The 13979-nt window shown below is 39.1% G+C and overlaps 1 protein-coding gene across 8 annotated transcripts in view; it reads right to left on the minus strand.

Moving 5' to 3' along the window:
- Window positions 1–768: 768 nt before the first annotated feature.
- The window catches only part of NEXN (nexilin F-actin binding protein), a gene marked incomplete at its 5' end in the record, with an annotated part of 31639 nt that continues 18428 nt past the window's right edge, over window positions 769–13979 (minus strand). For 6 of the 8 annotated variants that reach the window (XM_084757635.1, XM_084757632.1, XM_084757630.1 and 3 more), the window contains 9 exons: window positions 769–1093; window positions 1178–1535; window positions 1930–2115; window positions 5782–6003; window positions 6874–7074; window positions 9361–9546; window positions 11516–11686; window positions 11760–11945; window positions 13173–13214. In XM_084757635.1, the coding sequence (XP_084613761.1) occupies window positions 1080–1093; window positions 1178–1535; window positions 1930–2115; window positions 5782–6003; window positions 6874–7074; window positions 9361–9546; window positions 11516–11686; window positions 11760–11945; window positions 13173–13214 (1566 nt within the window). In that variant the 3' untranslated portion in view covers window positions 769–1079. The remainder of the gene's footprint in view (window positions 1094–1177; window positions 1536–1929; window positions 2116–5781; window positions 6004–6873; window positions 7075–9360; window positions 9547–11515; window positions 11687–11759; window positions 11946–13172; window positions 13215–13979) is intronic. The other 2 variants (XM_084757631.1, XM_084757637.1) reach the window with 1 other exon arrangement.

Genomic DNA, 13979 nt, shown 5'->3' on the forward strand with positions numbered 1-13979 from the left:
GAGTGCTTTTGTCTTTTGTGTCTTTGATATGTATACTGAGTAAAACATTTCCTCTTTACTCCTGTCATTAAAGATTTACTGTGAGAAAAGTACTGGTGGTTTTGCCTTTTTAATTCTAATGATAAGTTCTTTAAATTTTAAAAAGGGTAGATATGTAAGTAAGGAAGTGGACTTTTCTTTTCATGCACAAGTAACCTTCTTATGGTTTCACAAATTACTACCCACTATTAGAACATAATAGCTCATTATTTACAGATTTTTGTTGTTATGAGACAGGGCCTCGCTATGTAGTTCTGATTGTCCTGGAACTCAGAGATCCACCTAACTGCCTCTGTCTTCCCAAGTGCTGAGACAATACTACACTTGTCATTTACAGACTTATTTTTAAAGCTAGAATTTTAGATTTAAAAAAATTTTTTTCTAAATCTAATCCTCTTAGGCCCTGAAACCTTCAACTATGTTAAAGAAAATACTTGAACAAGTTTGTTCATATTAAAATTAAACAATTTGTTCAGCAGGTCAGGTCATACTTAAGTTTAAGTGTGGTCATTCTGCACATTTGAAAAATACACAACTATTCAGTACACTGGAAAACTGCATAGGCATTGGTTTCTGCCAAATTTAGAGGTAGTTTCTCAAATCCTACTTGTGTTTTTCTTCTCCATGTTCCTCCTTTCTCGTGAAAAGAATCCTTCTCCTTTTGTTAGTATGTCCACTTGAGGAAGAGTTGGACTCTACAATTATGTACTACAGAGAAAAACTGATCCGTTCCAATTTTATTTTCATTTCTGTATTCATGCAAACAGTGTATACTTTAAGCATAATAGCTATAAATATGAAGAATACAAAGCTTTTGTTTGAGGTTCTAACAGAATGAGTAACATTTCCCTTCCCTGTTAACTACATGTTGACTTTGTACAGCATGGTAATGAACCTGATGTGCATTAGGAAAGGCATTCTTTAGATGAGCTCCTATTTTGAAGATTTGGGGAAATGTATTAAGATAATATAGTGGCACTTCTGGTCTCCTTTTTGGCCCCTCCAGAGTTGTAGAGAGAGTTCCAAGGAAAGAAGGAAGCCTAGTAGTCGTCCACTAAAAAAAGAGAAGAAGGAAGAATGATATTTTGTCCTACTTATTTCCTAATAAAACAAAGGACTAACACCAATTAATTCTTACTTTCAATGGTAAGAATACAGGTGCTTGCGGCAGAGCCTCTGTTGTTGACTGCTTTACACATATACTCTCCTCCATCTTCTGGGAACGTTTCTGGTAAATAGAGGCAATACGTTTCGCCTCTTTCAATGTATTGATAGTCTTCTCCGTCCTGCAGCATTTCTCCTTCAAACCACCATGTAATTTCTGGCTTGGGCTCCCCTGTTACTTTAACAGTAAATCTGACTGGCTCACTGTCTACAACTGAGGTGTTTCTTAGAGGCTTTTTGAACCATGGCGCTCCTGATCTGGTTTGCTCTTCATCTTCAGTAGTGGATCCATTAACAATGCTGCCATCATCTTCCTCCTCGTCTTCTCTTTTCTATATTAAGATAAGTGCATTATCAAGTTGTCATTTTAATAAAAGATAAAGTTAGGGATATAGCTGATTGTTAGAACACTTGGCTAGTGTATATGATACTCTGGGTTTCGTTGGTTAGTGCATAGGAGGGAGCATGCTTACTATACCATTATTTAAACCATTCCAGTGGCTTGAGAGCTGTGACTCTGTGTGACACAACTTTTTTTTTTTTTAACATGTATTACATATACAGATGGTTGTGAGCCACCATGTGGTTGCTGGGAATTGAACTCAGAACCTCTGGAAGAGCAGACAGTGCTCTTAACCACTGAGCCATCTCTCCAGCCCGACACCTTTCTTAATTGCTTAACTCAAACTTGTTTAGAGCACCACCTCCGTTTATGTAGGTGCATACCTTCTGTAATGCCGCGTCGATTTCTTTCTGTTCAAACTGCATCCGTAGTAACTTTTGCTCTTCAATTCTCCTTTGTTCTTCTTCTTCTCTTGCTTTAGCCATTTGTTCAAATCTGGCTTTCATGTTCACTTTGTGAGTAAAGGGAGATTCACTTTTTTTTGCAGGCTTTACATCAACATCATCTTCCTTTAAAAAAAAAAAAAAAAGAAAGAAAGAAATGTTGCTTGCCAAAAATTTATATGTTAATAATTCAGTAATTTACAGGCACAAAATATTTAACGTGGTTGGTTTGCTTTGTGATATTCAGGAAAGTGAGATAAGGTGTCTTACAGACTCCTAGCCTGCCGTGCCCAACTCACTCAGTACTTCATTTAATAGTGCAAATTGGGGTTTTTTTTTTTTTTTTTAAGTTCTTGGACATTTTTATGCACACCTTCATATAGTGACAACTTTAAAAACAAATTTGGTTTCTTGACACACAGTTTCTCCATATAACAGCCCTGGCTTTATAGACCAGGTGGGCCTCAAGCTCACTTATCCACCTGCACCTGCCTCCCAAGTGCCATGCACCACCATGCCCAGGAAACATTCCTTAAGTAGTATGGCTAAGAAATACTTCAGGTTTGTCTATTCTGCTGCGTCTGGAGACTTTAGAAATGAAGTCATGCAAATAATGGTCAGGTGACAGGGAATGATACATAAGGCAGTGGAGAGGCATCTGGAATATGGGAACTATCTATGGTGTGTTAATGTCTTCAAGGGTGAACTTTGAAACTATTGAAAGCTATATGGGTCTAGGAAGAGACCAATTAAGTGATAAATTACTAAATCTTTGATATAGTGGAATTAACAAAGTATGTGGGACTGTTGTGCCTGCAGCCTGTGTATGCAGTGTCGATGGAAGCTAGAGAAAGCGTATCATTCTTGGAACTGGAGTTACAGATGGTTGTGAGCTGTGTGGGTGCCTGGAAGAGAACCCGTGTCCTGCAAGAAAGCCAAACTAGGTACATAACTGCCAACGGAACTACATCCACGGCCATAAACTGTTAGTCTCTGAAAAAAGCTCACCATTTATGTTTGCATAGTACTGTGGGGGATTTGATGTGTGTTTGTGTGTATGTGTGAAACAAGCTGTAGATTAATTACCTTTATAGAAAATCTTGGCTTATGGGCATTTACATGCTTTGATTACTCAGTTATATTTAGGAAGATCCAGAACATGAAATAATTAGGTACCTACCTGATGGGTGCAGAGTGTGTGTGTGTGTTTTGTTTATTTACCTTCAAATGATGACCTGCCAATAATGCTGTGATTTATTGTTATAGAAAAACACGTTCTATGACTAGAGATGTAGCTTTGCTAGTAGTGTGTCTGCCTAGTGTGCACAGGGACCTTAACGTCATCCCAGCACCCCAGAAGTGGAAGTGAGAGCAGTCAAGTCCAACCTGTGCTGTGAGACCTAGTACTTTTGATGGTGGTTTGCTCCCAATACCACAAATCTTTCCAAATATGTGAGAGAGCACTTAAGCCAGTACATCAACTATTGTTCTAACTGAATCCTATTAGGATATATAGTAGCACAAAACCTTGTGCAAATTCATTACTTCCCATATCTTCCTCAAAACGGCATTTAGAAAGTGAGAGGTTTAGCTGGGTGTTGGTGCATACCTTTAGTCCCAGCACCTGGGAGACAAAGGCAGACAGATCTGTGAGTTTGAGGACAGCCAGGGCTACACAGAAAGCCCAAATTGAAAAGCAAAAGGAAGAACAGGGCTTGACTAATAAAAGAATTGCTCCTGACCTAACAGAAACATTTAAAACATTGATGTTGTCTTTTCTAGAACCTTTGGGCTGCTCTGGAAAGTAAAGTCATGTTGAAAATGGAATGAGTGTCATGGGGGCTGATAATATTGCTAACAGCATACTAAAGAAGACAGTGACTCTTGGGACACAGTAGAGCATTAAGAAATCAGGTTAGAGCCGGGCGTGGTGGCACGTCTTTAATCCCAGCACTCAGGAGGCAGGGGCAGGCGGATCGCTGTGAGTTCAAGGCCGGCCTGGTTTACAAAGTTAGTCCAGGTCAGCCAAGGCTACACAGAGAAACCCTGTCTTGAAAAAAAAAGAAAAATTTCAGGTTAGGCTGAGAGCATGGCTTTATTGGTAGAGTGTCTAGCATGCATGAGGCCTCACATGTGACTTTTAGCATGTCTGCATAAATAGGCGATATAAAGTATTGCATGAGTGGATATTGGATTCTCTTTAACTGTCCTAGAACTCTGGCCCAGGCTGGCCCTAAGCTCAGATCACCTGCCTTTGCCCCTGAAGGGCTGGAATTAAAGTAGTACACCACCACCACCCCCAACTGGGCAGTGGAGTCTCTGGTCAGAAGCCTATTACACAGGCTAACTGGACCTTGAAATCTAGAGTCTTAATAATTATGAATACACTTGATTCTTAGCCCCCACCCAAGACAAGATCTCACTGTATACCAGGCTAGCATTATCTGGGGCGTGGTGGCTTGTGCCTTTGGTCCCAGCACTTGGAAGGCAGAGGCAGGTAAATTGTTGTAGATTTGAGGACAGCCAGGGCTATTACACAGAAACCCTGTCTTGAAAAGCCAAAAATAAAAGATCATACATAAATCTGCCTCTGCCTCCAGGAGGGGAAGTCTAGCCTTGGAAGTTGTAAAACTACCTAAAATTTTTTGTTTTGTTTTTAAAGATTTATTATGTACAATGTTCTGCCTGCATGTAACGTGCACACCACCAGATCTCATTATAGATGGTTATGAGCCACACCATGTGGTTACTCGGAATTGAAATCAGGACCTCTGGAAGAGCAGACAGTACTTTGAACCACTGAGCCATCTCTTCAGCAACTACCCCCAAAGGTTTTTGTTTTGTTTTTCTAAGTTCTGAATGATATTTGACCCAACGTGGATAGAAGGGACTTACATCATTCACTGGAAACAGCTGACATCCTGATCGCTCTCATACATCAAACATGCCTGTTTTATTCTTACAGATTTTACATGCTTACCTTTAACAAAAGAGCAACTACATACTGGCTGAGCTGTTTGCTTGATAGATTAGGGCATTAAGACATGGTCTCCTGGAGCCAGACTATCCTTGAGCTCTTCCTGCCTTTCTCCAGTCATTACGCAGGTTGAACTTTACTTTCTCTGATGTTTAAAAATTCAGTTTTGAGGGCTGGAGAGATAGCTCAGGAGTTAAGAGCGCTAGCTGCTCTTCCAGAGGAGGACCCAGATTCAATCACCAGCCCCACAAGGTAGCTCACAACTAACTCCAATTCTACAGGATCTGTCTCCCCCAGACAGGCAGATGCAGGCAAAATAATCAATGTACATGAAATTAACTTATTTTTTAAAATTGAGATTTAACCCATCACATGACCAGTAAATACTAGTGTTCTCCAGTTAATAGCTGGTTTCTGTGGTGATGGTGGTGGTGGTCATCGTCAGTGATAAAGAGCCATACCTGTTAACTTGATGCTGAAATCCCTTAGCCCTCCAGACCTCCCAGGTGCACTATGGCCACTGTAATATAATGGCAGTAGATACTGTATAGCACAATTGGTGGCTTTCAGACACACCCCTGCTCACTCTTGTGTCCCTAGGACAACTGGCCTGTCGCTTACCCTAATTTGCTTATTTCTAGGTTTTATTGGCTGTCATTGCATTTTTTCCCCGCCATTCTACACCCTATCCATTCCCACCTCCCTGGCCTTTTGCTATTTAGTTTCTAGATTATTGCATATATACCAATAACAAACTGTAAATGCTAAGATTTATTTTTAAGTTTAGTGTTATAACAAATAGAACAGTAGTGTACCTCATGGAAGTTTTCTGCTTCTCGTTCTTTAATTTCAAGGTCAATTGCTCTCCTTTTTGCTCGCTCTTCTTCTATCTTTTTCTGTATTTCTTTTTCAGACAACTGTCCAATTTTTTCAAACTTGCTTTTTAGATTTTTAGCTTGAATAGAGCCACTTCTTCTTAATTTGATTAATTCTTCATATTCTCTACTCAATCCAAAAGTTTCAATTTCTTCTTCTTCCTTCAAAAGTTTAAGATTTCTGTATATTGAGTATCAGCAAATTACAGTGGATGTTAAAAAATAACCAAGTATGTGCCTGGAAGCCACAGGACAGATGGAATCCTGTATGTACTGTGAAGAGTTTTACTTCTGGCCTTGGAGAGATGCCTTCATAGTTAAGACCACTGGCTAATCTTTCAGAGTATTTGGGTTCAGCTTCTGGCCTCCACTGACACTGCTTGTTCATGATGCCAGACATACATACAGGCAAGACATCCATATACAAAATAAATCTTAAGTATTTAAAAAAATGTCCTTATTAAGAACTTAAACCTTTCATATAAAGGAAGCCTTGTATTGATACCCTCAAAACTGTTGTGCTTTGGACCCACAATTAAATACAATATTGGCTACTTTTTTTTAAAATACAGATTTTATAGTTTTACATGTATAAATGGTTAGCCTGCGTGATATGTGTATGCTACATGCATGGCCTATATAGGTCAAACTAGGGTATCAGATCCCCTAGAATTGGAATTAATAGATGGTTGTGAGCCACCATGTGTGTGCTGGGGATTGAATCTCAGTCCTTTGGAAGAGTAGCTTTACTGTCATTATTTTGTCATTGTGTCAAGACACCATTACCTTCAAGGCTCACACAAAAGAAACAATTTAGTGACAGCAAATCACTAAAAGGACCTTAAAGTGAGTTTTCAGTTTTGTGTCTGGCAACATTCCGAGCTACACTCTTACCAGCTCAGACACACACACCTATGGTAGCCTATACTAAGTATACATGTCATAAAAGTAGGTCTGATATCCTCATGTACTTAGTAACACATGAAGCAAGATACCCAGTGTATCTCTTAAGTGGATATTAGTACACCTTACCTTTCCCATTTCTTGTCTCAGTTGCTCAAATTCCTGTTTCTCCATTTCTAGTTTATGCCTTCGTTCTTCCTCTGTTCGTCGTCTTTCTTCTTCCATTTTTTGTTTTAATAGCTCTTCAAAATTAATTTCCAGTTTTCCAGGCATTAGAGTTTCTTGAGAGACTGTTTTGTACATCTCTGGGGAACTATCATCATCTAATACCTGTTTAAAATAAACATTTCAATTTTTCCCACAATTGTGCATACTAAAAAGGTAATATTTACAGATTTCTTGAATAAAAGTGTTGATCTAAAAATTCAGAGGTAATAAACGTTCACAACTCAAATCACTGAATAAGGGGGCATTATAAGAAATGTAAGGTTATCTGTGGTATGGAAGATGGTAACCATCTACATCTATTCTCTTGGACAAAAAAAAATACTCGTTTTATGTACACAATGAATCACTTGAATTAGAAATTGATGTTCTTTAAAAATACTGACATTTTTATTGGATTGAAGTGAATCTCCAATTCTGGTCACAAAAGTAGAACATTTCGGTTAAAGTGTAGTCCTAATCAGTTACATCTGGATCATCGTCTTTTATCAGGGGAAAAAAATGGCCATAATTGTGTTGTCCAGAAGTTTTGTTGCCAAGATGTTTTAAAGAAATAATAGTTCAAGGATGGCATGGTGGTGCATGCCTGTAATCTAACACTTGGAAGGCAGAGGCTGGTGGATCTCACTGAGTTCAAGGCCAGCCTGGTCTACAAAGTGAGCTCCAGGATAGCCAAGGCTACACAGAGAAACCCTGTCTTAAAGAAAAACAAAGAAGGAAAGAAAGAATAGTTGATATACTTTTAGAACTACCAGGCCAGGTTATAGATACATAAATTTAGCTAACTCTGTAGCCTTATAAAATAGCATAGGATTAATACCCTTGGTTTACACGTGAAGAACTGATTGAAAAGTAATTTCCAAAGTCAACAGAAATACCAGGTACCAAAACCAGAAGGCAAGCTTCAGAGTATTTCCAATGTCCAAGATTACAAATAATGCTGTACATTATTTATAGGCAAGTGGTATAGTGAGACCTATTTATATGCTCTAAGAAATTAGAAATGTGAATAACACTGCTTTTTATAATTTTGTAAATGGATATGAATAAGTTTGATTGTGACCTTGGGCAAGCTACTTACCTCTCTGAGCCTCCTGCTGACAACTTTCTTAACAGTTCTCAAAGGGTTAAATGGAGCTTGGGAATGCGCAGAAGGTTTAATTTCTAATGTTTATCTGTCTGGTTTAGTGCGGGTGGGGAGGGGGACAATGCGGGGTCAGGAGAAAATTTTCAGGAGTCAGTTCTCTTCTTACCATGCTGTTTTCCAGGATTGAAATCAGTCATCGGGCTTAGTGGTGTCTTTACCCTGCTGAGTGATCTTCCCAGTCCCCAATAACAGTTTTATTATACTATCGTGTCCTGAATACAAGCAATCTCAAAATTTTTACAAACTTTGTTTGTAAGCTGTTGATGTCAGATATATTTTACCATGAAAAAACAATTTAATTTTGTTTTTCTGGCTCCTGGAAATAACCACTTCTATCTTTGATCAGAACTGAGTTGCAGTCATGGACACAGAATGAAAGGATTTCTCCTGGACTCAGGCCAGAAAGTACGCCAATCAGGACTTCATCTCAGGCAAGGAATAGCAGCAGTGATACGGATTACAGTGTGGAGAAGCCAGAGTGAGTCAGGGGGTTAAGCAAATGGAGTTTATAGCTAGCTAGGCATGAATGAAACTGAAGGCATATGGTTCAGGTTCCTGAGTTTCATATCTGAGTGTATGGGCAAATGATTAAACCAGACACTTGGCTATACGTGTTGAAAGATTACCCAGGCAGGCACAGATACTATTGTATTTATCAGAAGCCAGTTAAAATGTAAAAAAGGAAAATTTAAAAGTATAAAAAGGATGCAGTGTTGTATATGTCAAATTGCTTCAAATTGGGTGATCAGATCGCCATTCTACAAACAAACATGGCATGGAAAGTTGAAAGAATGATGGGTATTTTGAAGTTAAATAATTACAATTAAAAGACTTTAGTCATCTAATATAGATGGGATTAAAATGGCAGGAATGAAGGAGAAAAAGGACAGCAGAGAAAGGGATGGAAGGAAACTAGGAGGATATTCTTTTTCTTTTTTTAAATATTTACTATGTATACAGTGCTCTGTCTGCATGTGCACCTGCAGGCCAGAAGAGGGCATCAGATCACATTATAGATGGTTATGAGCCACCATGTGGTTGCTGGGAATTGAATTCAAAACCTCTGGAAGAGCAGCCAGTGCTCTTAACCTCTGAGCCGTCTCTCCAGCCCCTCTCTTTCCTTGTTCTTGATACTCAGATCTGGTCACCTTTCCAGACAAGAATGATAGTTTCCAACCTTTTCTGCCAGGTATGGCGCTCATAACCAGAAGTGAGTGCTTCTCAGGCTAATCATTCCGTCTTACCATGCTTCTCCGCGCTTCAGCAAATGCCGCCTTCTCCTCCTCTATTCTCCTTCTGGCCTCCTCCTCTGCTTTTCTTTTTTCATCTTGTCTCCTTTGCCTTTCTATTTCCTCAAAACTGAGTTTGAGTTTTCCAGGGCGGTACTCTTTAACTGTTTCTGTATCTTGGCTTTCATCCTCTTCATTTACCTAATAAAGAGACTATTCATTACTAAAGATTCAGAATCACTAGCACAGGGATAGATCAGTAGAAGGGCAGAGTTAGCAACTGTAGAAGCTCCCAGTACAGTTTTTTAATTATTTATTACTTTCTAAGACAGGGTCTCCCTAAAATAGTCCTGGCTGTCCTAGAACTCACTGTTTAGATCTGGCTGGTCTTGAACTCACTGAGATCCAACTGCCTCTGCCTCCCAAGAGCTGGAATTAAAGGCCACCATGCCTGGCCAAATCCTCATTCTTTTTAATGTCCTATATGATAATATAATCAAATATGCAGAAGTTACAAATAAAAACAGACTCACACAGCTGGGCATGGTGGCACACACCTTTAATGCCAACACTCAGGAGGTAGAGGCAGGTGGATCAATTTGAGTTCTAGGGCAGCCAGGGTTACAGAGAAACCCTGTCTCGAAAAACCAAATAAATAGACTCAATAAAAAGTGTGACAATTTTTTTTGCCAGGTGTGGTGGTCTGTGCCTTTAATCCCAGCACTTGGGAGGCAGAGACAGGGAAGATCTCTTGAGTTCAAGGCCAGCCTAGTTTACATAGTTCCAGAATAGCCAGAGCTATAGCAACAGCCTGACTCAAAATTTTTTAAGGTTTTTCCTATGAAGTAGGTGGGTTTTTTCCTTATACTAATCAGATAAAAGACTGTCATCTGGTATTTATAAATTTAATTTCACAATTTATTTGCTCATCTAAATACTAATTGAAACCGCTTAATATTTTATTAGGTTGCTTAGTTATATTAAAGTATACAGATATTATTTAAAAGCAAATAACGTTTTTGTTTTATAAGACAGTGTTTCTCTGTGTAGCCCTGGCTGTCCTAAACTCATTCTATAGACCAGGCTGGCTTTGAACTCAGATCTATCTGCCTGCCTCTGCTTCCCTAGCGCTTGGATTAAAGGCGTGCTCCGCTATGCCAAGCCTTTGTTTTCGAGACAGGGTTTTTCTGTGTATTCTTGGCTGTCGTAAACTTACTTTGTAGACCAGGCTGATCTCAAACTCAACAGCAATCCACCTGCCTCTGCCTCTCAAGTGCTGAGACAGTCTTACTATACAGACCAGGCTAGCATAGAATTCACAGAGACCTGCTTGCCTGCCTCTGCCTCTTAAATGCCTGGGATTAAAGGCGTGTGCCAAAAGTAATTAACATTTTAAACAAATGTCTAGAAAATTCAAATGTTGAGTCCTAATCTTCATATCTTCATTAATGAAAGTTGGTCAAGAAGGTTGGTGATAACTTTAAAAATTATAACTGCTCGATTGTAAATCCTCAAAATGAGACTGGAATCTGTGCTTCCTTTTTTCTTTTATATTAGTAGGGATTAAACCTCAGGTTTGTGCATGCTAGGTAAGTGTTCCATCACCGAGCATGTGAGTGCTGCCCAGGCTGGCCTTTAACTCTGACTGACTCTGTAGTCCAGGCCTTGAATGTGTGCTCTTCCTCACCCTCCTAAGCAGCTGGAATTGTAGACATGTGCTCCTCAAGTGAAATTTGTAATTTGACTTTAAAATGCCCTACAACCATATCATTATAAATATACAGCTTAACTTACGAAGAGAAAACAGACACATTGAGTAGTCTGTTTATATTAATATACAATATTAAAAATTTAAAGCATATTGAACAACATACCCCAAACTCAAAGAATGGACAGATTAGTTATATGTATATATAGTATACGAATATATATACAGTTTCAAAACATGCCTTTGGGACTTGAATAGTGTCAGTGGTAGAGTACATGTTTAGTGTACACTAGGCTCTGGGTCCACTCAGTACTGTGAAAGATAAAACAATGAAGTGAGGCATCCTCATTTAGAGAGACTGGCTTTGAGTTTGCAGTAAGCCTCCCGCAGAGCTGAGGGGGGGCGGTTGGGCAAGGCTGGCCCCCCCCCCCCCCCCCCCCCCCCCCCCCCCCGTGTACTTGCCGTGCGCCTCCTGGCTTCCTCAAAGGCACGCCTCTCTTCCTCTAGGCGCCGTCGAGCTTCCTCCTCGGCTTGCTTCTTGCGAGTTGCTTGTCTTTGTCGCTCCAGTTCTTCAAACGTTGATTTCAGTTTTCCAGGAAAATGTGATCCTTTTTTGGCCTCTGTTTCATCATCCTGTGAAAACAAACTTGTTACCCAGGGGGCAGTTGATGTTAACTAAACTTTAGATTTTTCCTGTAAAAATTACCATGACAAATGAAAGACACTTGGCTTCTTTGAGAGATCGGCACTCTTCGTATCCTGTTTCATCTCCTTCATGATTAAGCTCTTCATTCCTTTGTTCTTTGTCCGGGTCCTCGGGATTCTTTATTTTTCCAGATATCTTGAATGATTTGGCAGGTACCACTGTTATAAGTAGTGAGTCATCTCCTTCCTATTTTTAAGATAGATAATTAGCATCTATATTCTTAATGAAAATGTAGGTGGTAGGGCACTTCACCTCCATAAGTGGTGAATTACATTGCTGTCAAGGCTATGAAGGACAAAAAAAAAACCTTATTTTTAAACTAGTTACTATTAAACACATCTTTCTCTGAACTCACTGCATTATTAATGAATTTTACTGAGACCCATTGATGGCAGTTTCAAGAAGCATTCTATGTTTTGGAAAATAGAATTAATATACCTGATTAAATAACATTGCCTGACTCTAGACAGCCTATTATCGTACAAAGGTAATATGTATATGAGCATATTTCAATTTGATGGTGGATAACTTAAGCATAATTTGCTTCTCTGTCCAAGTTATTCAGTACCCAAGTGATGTACTAACATTCATAATATAGATAAAGCTGTAAAAGCATTTATCTATTAAGGTTGAAAACAAATTCTTAGAGTTTGTTTTTTTTGTTTTGTTTTGAGACAGGGTCTCTCTATGTAGTTCTGGCTGTCCTAGAACTTGCTACGTAGACCAGACCGGCCTCGAGCTCACAAAGATCCACCTGCCTCTGTCTCTGCCTCTGCCTCTGCCTCTGCCTCCCAAATGCTGGAAATAAAACCCTGCACCACTACACCTGGCTAAAATGCATTCTCTTAACATTGGTTTTTACTACAAATTTATCGTCACCTTTTACTTTTTTCAAAAATAAAGATGATAAACTATAATACATCCCCCTAGATTAAAATTTTTCCAATTTTTAGCATTTTAGGCACACCATCAAATTGGCTGGCTGGATTTTTAACTTTGCTAATTAAATGGGCTATGCTTTTATGGTTATTGGACCTTCTTTGATGGTAATACACACCCCTCTACACAGTGTGTGAAAACCAGAACGCAAGCTCTTAGGGACTCTGAGAACAGAAGACAAATAATGAAAAGGAAACTGCCTTTAAAAATGTCAGATGTGAGTTCAGGAAATACATGGTCTTGGAGTGTCCCTAACAGACTCACAGACTGTGTTCATGACCCAGCTATGTAGGCAGAAGCATACTTTTCTTTAAACACTACAGTGTTCAAAAGTGTCAAGTATACTCTTGCCTTTTAAAAACATTCTTAATATATTATATTTATCATCAATAGTGGAATAAAAGCCTCTGCATGTTTTTCTTTGTGAATCAGGTAATTTTCAGTGAATGCTTCATTAAAGGAAACGTCTGTTACCTCTGATGCGGATTCTGTTCCCGAATTGTTTATGTCCTCAATCTATTGAATGAGAATTTCATATCGTTACATTAGATTGAATTTCTGCTTGGTGGTTTTAAACATACAACTGAAAAGGAATTTATCAGTGGCTTCTGGTAAATTTCAGATTTCGACTGTGAATTTACAAGGAACAATTAATTTAGCAGCAATTTAAACTGAAATACACAAAAATGCCCCTCCATCCTCTGCCCCTGAGAAAGCAGAAGGAAAATCCATCACAAGCAATCAAATGGTTATGATGTCATTTCTTATCAAAGATATCTGGCAAAATGTCACTGATACAATAATAAAGTATGGGAGAAATATCTGCTAGATTAGTAGGATGGATAATTCTGGTACTTATAACACTTTCTCGTTGAATTAGGGAAAGGTCATCATTTCAAGTTGAAGCTCATTTCTCTGAAGATGAAGAAACATTGGGTTAGCTTGATGAGCAGGCTGATACTTTTAGCAAGCTGCTGAGAGAAAATAGGTGATTTTTAACAACACAGTGTCTCCATTTCCAAGAAAAGGAAGCATAAGCAAAGGACAAGTAAGAAGTATTGTGATGTAGAAGTGTAGCCAGGATGACCTCTGTTGAGTCTGAAGTCAGCCTCCCTGTGTGTCAGGTCCCAGGCCTCACGGGGCTGCAGGGTGAGACCATGTCTCAAAAATAAGACAATGACGTTTAAAATACTTTGTCTCGGGTTTTTTGTTTTGTTTTGGTTTGGTTTTGGTTTTTTGAGACAGGGTTTCTCTGTGTGGCCTTGACTGTCCTGGAACTCG

This window comes from Acomys minous, assembly GCF_964271855.1.
Source record: "Acomys minous genome assembly, chromosome: 14".
Lineage (NCBI taxonomy): Eukaryota > Metazoa > Chordata > Mammalia > Rodentia > Muridae > Acomys > Acomys minous.